We start from the raw sequence: 7033 nt of genomic DNA on the forward strand, positions 1-7033 counted from the left end.
AATCACTCCCAAGTATTTGGAAAGACCGAAAATGTACTTTAAAGATGCTTGAAAATCACTCCGAAATACTTGGAAAGACCGAAAATGCTCGTTGGAAACGTTCAAAATGACCAAAGAAGCTAGGCGAAATGCTTAGAGGAATGCCTACCTCGATAGCTCAATTCGGGCCGAAATAACGTAAATGCTCTTTTTCTGAAAAAACCTCCAACTTTAAACGTGAATAGCTCGAAAACTAGAAGAGATAAAAGGACGCCGTTTTCAGCAAAAGAAAGGAAATTTGACGAAGGACCGTCAACATGGGGGTCAAATTTAACGTAGGACGAAAGACAAAAAAGTTACAAGCGTTCAAAGATAGGCAATTTTTGAGGTTTTTTTCAAAACAAAATTGCTGATTTCAAGTATAAACTTCCAAGTTAAGCACAAAAATTTGCATGCTGGATGATAATTCACATGGTTTAGTTTAAATATCTATTAAAGAGCATAAAAATACCCCTTAAGTCCTTAAAAAGACCGAAAATGTACTTTGGAGATGCTTGAAAATCTTTTCCAAGTACTTGGAAAGACCGAAAATGTACTATGGAAATGCTTAAAAATCGCTAAGAAGTACTTGAAAAGACTGAAAATATACTTTGGAGTCACTTGAAAATCACTCAAAATACTTGAAAAGCTCAAAAATGTCCTTTGGAGATGCTTGAAAAGCCCCCCAAGTACTTGGAAAGACTGAAAATGTTCTTTGGCGAGGCTTGAAAATCACTTCCAAATACTTGGAATAACTGATAATTTACTTTAAAGATGCTTGAAAATCACCCCGAAATACTTGGAAAGACCGAAAATGTACTTTAAAGATGCTTGAAAATCACTCCGAAATACTTGGAAAGACCGAAAATGTACTTTAGAGATGCTTAAAAATCACTCCCAAATACTTGGAAAGACCGAAAATGTACTTTGGAGATGCTAGAAAATCACTCCGAAATACTTGGAAAGACCGAAAATGTACTTTAGAGATGCTTAAAAATCACTCCCAAATACTTGGAAAGACCGAAAATGTACTTTGGAGATTCTTGAAAATCACTCCGAAATACTTGGAAAGACCGAAAATGCTCGTTGGAAACGTGCAAACTGACCAAAGAAGCTAGGCGAAATGCTTAGAGGAATGCCTAGCTCGATAGCTCAATTCGGGCCGAAATAACGTAAATGCTCTTTTTCTGAAAAAACCTCCAACTTTAAACGTGAATAGCTCGAAAACTAGAAGAGATAAAAGGACGCCGTTTTCAGCAAAAGAAAGGAAATTTGACGTAGAACCATCATTATGGGGGTCAAACGTAACGTCAATGTTCTTGCGCGAGTTTTCTTTCGGGGTATGTTTCGGATGGCTTCAGCTGCGTTTTATAATTACCCGGGTGATTTTTGGTGGAAGAGAGAGTTTTGCTTTATTGCAACTATCTTTTATAACCTTTTTGTAACTCCCTTTTAGTTCCCCTTTTTGACGTAACGGGTTCGGCCCTATAAATCAATTATGGCCGTAATTGCCATAATTGCCTATGTTTTTGTTTACGTGTTTGAGTGTCAATTTTTGCCTGATCATCCTCCGCCCCCTTGACACTCGTCAACAATTATTCTCCACGTGGTGATAAGCTCAGTTTGTTGCCTCCGGTAGCAAGCAAATTTTAGCGATTGGCCTAACCGAAATTCCCTTTGCAGTTCTTAATGTTACCACACGTGTCAAACTATCCGTGCCGGGGTGTGTCTCAACTATCCGCGCGAGTGGCCATTGTGTTGTAGGAAGAGCCTCGTCCATCAGGATTGCCAGTCTGCCAGGTGAGAAATCTGAATTGCTGCAGGTCTTCATCGTATCCCTTTGCATCTCTTGTAGATACTCGCTGGCCCAATGTTTCCAGAAGCGCTGGACGAGCAGTTGCCACTTCTGCCACTCGCTCAGGGTGTACGTCTTTCGGTTTGAATAGTCCGGCTCGGGGATGGCGTTCATGGATGTGCCTATAAGAAAATGTGCAGGTGTTAAAGCGGCTAAATCGTTGGGGTCGTCCGACATAGGCAACAGCGGACGCGAATTCATTGCTGCCTCTATTTGGTGCAGCACAGTGATGTATCCTTCATAAGGCAGTCTCGTGCTGCCCAGCTGGCGAAACAGGTGTCTTTTGGCGGTCTTCACTGCAGCTTCCCACAATCCGCCAAAGTGTGGAGCCCTTGGTGGACTGAAGTGCCAAGTGATGCCCATATCAGCACAAGTCGAAACGATGATGTTGCTTTGCTCCTGATCATGGAGCATCTCGAATAGCTCACTAAGCTCCCGGGCTGCGCCTTCGAAGTTTTTACCGTTGTCCGAGTAGATATGGGACGGACGTCCTCGGCGCGATGCAAACCGTCGAAGTGATGCTAGGAAACCAGCAGTGGTCAAATCACCCACTAGTTCCAGGTGAACAGCCTTCGTAGCAAAGCAAACAAATACGCAGAGGTATGCTTTGGCGGGCTCTGCTCGTTTGTGGATCGGTCGTAGGTAGATCGGCCCAGCATAGTCCACTCCGATGGTCGCGAACGGTCGATTCGGTGTGATCCGCGATGATGGTAACTGCCCGATTTGTTGCTGCGCAAGTATGGGCTGTTGGCGAATGCATCGTAAGCAGTGCCTAACGACGCTTTTCACCAGATGTCGTCCGTCGAGTGGCCAAAATTCTTCGCGAATCTGGGAAAGCAGCAATCTTCCGCCACCATGTATGAGTTCTCTATGAAGGTGCTCTGCGATGCGGCGTGCGAAGATGTGCTTCTTGGGCAGAAGAATTGGATGTTTCGATTGATAAGGCAGTTGTGAGAGCTTGAGGCGCCCTCCTACTCTCATAACTCCTTCGCTGTCGATGAACGGGCTCAGACGTCTAAGTGGTGAGCGCTTTGGAACCACCTCACGCTTCCTCAACCGCTCGAGCTCCGTTGGAAATGCGTCTTGCTGTGCCAGCTTGCATAGCACAGTTTTAGCAGCTTCCATGAGGTCCGGAGTGATAGTTGATGACGCTGGGGGCTCCAATGGATCGCGGCGAGTACGGCACTTCTCCTTAGCATTGCGCACGAATCTAAGGCAATACCCAATGACGCGTAGAAGCTTGGTGTATGATGAGTACCGCTCGAACCAAGGATGCACTGTCTCGATGACGGCAACCGCTGCACTCACTTGACGAATCTCTAGCTCGGCACCATCCACAACCGTTGGTGTTGAATTTGGCCATTCAGACGCTGGACGAATTAACCACTCTGGACCGCTGCTCCACAGTGCACTTTTCACGAAATCTGCTGCGGTCACGCCTCGTGATACCAAGTCAGCAGGATTCGAACATCCCGCAATGTGTTTCCAGGGATGGAGATGTGAGTAGGCTTGTACCTCCGCGACGCGATTGCCTACATACGTTTTCCAATTGTTGGGCGGTGAACTCAGCCAATGCAGCGTAACTGTCGAGTCGGACCAAAAATATGACTCCGCTGATTCGAGTCCCATCGCCTGCTTCACACGATCGTATAAATGCGCTCCTGTAACGGCTGCATTAAGTTCTAATCGCGGTAATGTAACCCGTTTTAGTGGTGCTAAACGTGACTTCGATGCTAATAGCGAGATTCGTACGTGTCCTTGTTTGTTTTCACAACGCGAGTAAATACATGCACCGAACGCGGCTTCAGAGGCATCACAAAACGTATGTAACTGAACGCGAGAATCAGGTAAGAGAGCGTAGCGATCACTTTTATAACCGGAAATAATTGGCCAGTCGGATTTAATGGATGTCCACTTTTTATAGATGCTGTCAGAAACAGGATTATCCCAGCCAGGCTTCTGCACCCACAATTCCTGCATCAGCAACTTAGCGCGAATGATGATCGGCGATATCAATCCTATCGGATCGAACATTCGGGAGATGCCAGAGAATATTAACCGCATTGTGGGGTAGCTAGTGTCGGCGTCGATCCGCGACTCGAAGGATAAAACGTCAGCTTCGGGCTCCCAAGCGATACCGAGTGCCTTTATCTTCTCGTCGGGCATAAATTGAAGCGTTGACTGCGTTCCGATCTGATCCTCCGTCAAACCAGAGAGCACGGCCAACTTACTAGAGGTCCATTTTCGCAGAGAGAATCCACCCTTTTTTAACAATTCATCGAGCTCCTCTCGTAGCTGCTTTGCTTGCTCCTCTGAATCAGCACCACCGATGAAGTCGTCCACGTAGAAATTTTGAACCAAAGCTTGTGCAGCATGCGGAAAGTTCGTGCCTTCATCCTCGGCCAACTGCAGCAACGTACGCGTAGCCAAAAAAGAAGATGGAGCAAGCCCGTAGGTCACCGTATTCAGCTCGTAAGTCTCCACTGAAGCATCCGGTGAGAATCGAAACAACACGCGTTGAAACCGACGGTCATCAGGATGGACTTCTATCTGCCTGTACATTTTCGCGATGTCACCAACGAGCGCTACTTTGTAGGTGCGAAAACGAAGAATTATATCCAGCAACTGGTCTTGCACTACTGGACCGACACGCAATGCATCGTTTAGCGAATATCCAGTAGATGTCTTCGCTGATCCGTCGAAAACGACCCGGAGCTTTGTCGTCGTACTAGATTCTTTCAAAACGGGATGGTGCGGTAAGTAATACCCGTGATCATTGTCTGCTGGAGACGTGGGAGTCATGTGCCCCAGTTCCAAGTACTCTTTCATGAACTTGTGGTATTCTTCTTTTAGGTCTGGATCACGTTGGAGTCTTCTTTCGAGAAGTATGAAGCGGTTCAAAGCCATATCCCTTGACAGTCCAAGTTTGTCAAAGAAATCTGGTTGCTTCGGAAGACGAACTATGTATCGACCCGATGGATCCCGCTGGGTTGTGTTTCGGTAAATAGCCTCACATTGGCGTTCTTCGGGTGAGTAGCCATCGTTGAACCATAACTCTTCTGATTTCCAAAACCGCTCGATGGATTCTTCTAGAGTTGTCATACAAATTACAGCTGTCGTGTGAGCAACATTAGAAGTGCCTTCCGAAGGCTCTGGCGATCCAATCGAACCAGTGACGACCCATCCGAATACGCTTTCCTGCAGAGTTGGAAGGGTAGGTGCTAGTTTGAGCTGGGCGCTACCTTCGAAGAAAGCAGCATAATGTCGAGCGCCAAGAATAATGTCGATTGCCGAAGATTTGTAGAACTCTGGATCGGCTAGGATCAACTCGGACGGGATGTTCCAGCTCGTCGTGTTAACGTCCCGCAGCGGCAGATTAGCCATCAACTTGTCGACAATCAAAAATTCGACACCCACTTCAAACTGTTTCGTTCGTGAGGCAATCTTCGCGTGAACGGATTCTTTCAGCGGACGGGTAGATTGGCCTGCACCCTGCAGCATAACATTAACCTTCTTTCTTTTTAGCCTCAGTCGATGAGCGAGCTGACTGCTTATCATATCAGGCTGCGAGGCACTGTCCAAAAGTGCTCGAGCTGGATGAACTAATCCGAAAGAATCAACTATATTGATGATGGCAGTTTGGAGCAAAACCTGCGTTGGTGCTCGCTCCATTGCTGCTGCGAAAGTTCGCTGAAGATTTGCCGTGTGATCGTTAGTGGCTGGTCCAATGCTCGCAGCTGGCATGGCAGTGGAGAATGTTCCGGCAGAGTGATCCTGTGACGTGTGTGAGTGCAACATAGTGTGGTGTTGTGAATTACAGTGGCGGCATTTGTACTGCGAAGTGCAGTCGCGGGCGCGGTGATTGTCTCGAAGGCAATTCAAACATAATCGTGCGTTCATTACGGTGCGATGGCGTTCGTTCGGGCTCAATGCAATGAATCGGGAACACTTTGCAATAAAATGCTCTGAATCGCACAGAGAGCATTTGCGTACAGCATTTGATGCCGCTGCAAAGCTTCCTAGCCGCGTGGGTGGCATCCGTTTTGTATGATGTTGCGCTTCGCTAAAACTGACATCCTGCTCCTTGTTCACCGATAGCGTTTCAAGCACTCGCATACGGCGCTGCAAGAAAACAATCAGGCTAGCATACGTCGGGCTTTCTTCGTTTGATGCGTGCTCCTCCCAGTCCCTCAGTGTGCTTGTTGGCAACTTGGTGCACAACAAGTGTTCCAGCAAAACACCCCATGTATCCGTCCTTTCCCCAAGATGGTCAAGGGTTTTCTTGTGCCGTTCGAACTCGTCCACTAAGAGGTGCAGTGCGGTCGCGGTTTCCCTTTTCGCGGGCGTCATAGTGAACAGTGCTTGCAAGTGACGTTTTTTCAATAAATATTCGTTGGAGTAGCGCGCCGTTAATGCCTGCCACGCTATCTCGTAATTTGCCGCGCTAATAGTGATCGCTTCTATCACTTGTGCTGCTTCACCCTTAATCGCTGCGCGCAAGTAATGAAACTTTTGGATGGCGGGAAGATCACGGTTGTCGTGAATCAGACACTCGAACGTGTCCCGAAACGTAAGCCATTCCATGTAATCCCCATGAAACTGAGGCAGTGATATGGTCGGAAGTTTAATACCAGCCAAGGAATTACCGGTGGCATTAAATGACGAGCCTTGTGAGGGTCTTTTTGCCTTCAGTTCTGCTTCCACCCGTATCAAACGAGGCTCGAAATCGGCGCGAAGAGCTTCATTTTGCTTGACCTCCTCTTCGGTTGTAGCTCCGTCTTCAAGCTCCTGCTGCAGCTTTTCAAGATCTTCACATAACCTTTCGAACTTGGATATTCTGGCTTCTACTTCAACAAGATCACGGTCTTGTTGAAAATCGCGAACGAAGCTTTCGTAACGGCTGAGTGAAACGAGAAGGATCGCTCTTCTCGACGAAAGGATGATGGGTTCCGCGGGCATTTTGAATCGAAAAACGGCGTACGTAGCGTTTATGGTATCGCGCAATGAAAACGGCCCGAAATCGCGAAGATAAAATTAACCAACGTTCGTATTTCAAGAATCCTGGTCACGGCACCAATGTTCTTGCGCGAGTTTTCTTTCGGGGTATGTTTCGGATGGCTTCAGCTGCGTTTTATAATTACCCGGGTGATTTTTGGTGGA

At 47.1% G+C, this 7033-nt stretch overlaps 1 protein-coding gene across 1 annotated transcript; it reads right to left on the reverse strand.

Annotated features, from left to right (window-relative positions):
- Positions 1–1636: 1636 nt before the first annotated feature.
- On the reverse strand, positions 1637–6832 carry LOC131271308 (uncharacterized). Its single transcript, XM_058272707.1, has 2 exons — positions 5948–6832; positions 1637–5647 (listed from the first exon to the last, which is right to left on the reverse strand). The coding sequence occupies exons 1-2, from the start codon at positions 6830–6832 to the stop codon at positions 1637–1639; spliced, it is 4896 nt and encodes a 1631-aa protein (XP_058128690.1).
- Between the last annotated feature and the right edge of the window lie 201 nt (positions 6833–7033).

This window comes from Anopheles coustani, unplaced genomic scaffold (genome assembly GCF_943734705.1).
Source record: "Anopheles coustani unplaced genomic scaffold, idAnoCousDA_361_x.2 scaffold_795_ctg1, whole genome shotgun sequence".
In the NCBI taxonomy this organism is placed as follows: domain Eukaryota; kingdom Metazoa; phylum Arthropoda; class Insecta; order Diptera; family Culicidae; genus Anopheles; species Anopheles coustani.

Coding starts and splice junctions, on each gene's coding strand:
- LOC131271308 (XM_058272707.1), bottom strand. CDS start 6,832: ATGCCCGCGGAACCCATCATCCTTTCGTCGAGAAGAGCGATCCTTCTC. Junction 5,648..5,947: donor CGGTGAACAAGGAGCAGGAT/GTCAGTTTTAGC, acceptor CACACGTCACAG/GATCACTCTGCCGGAACATT.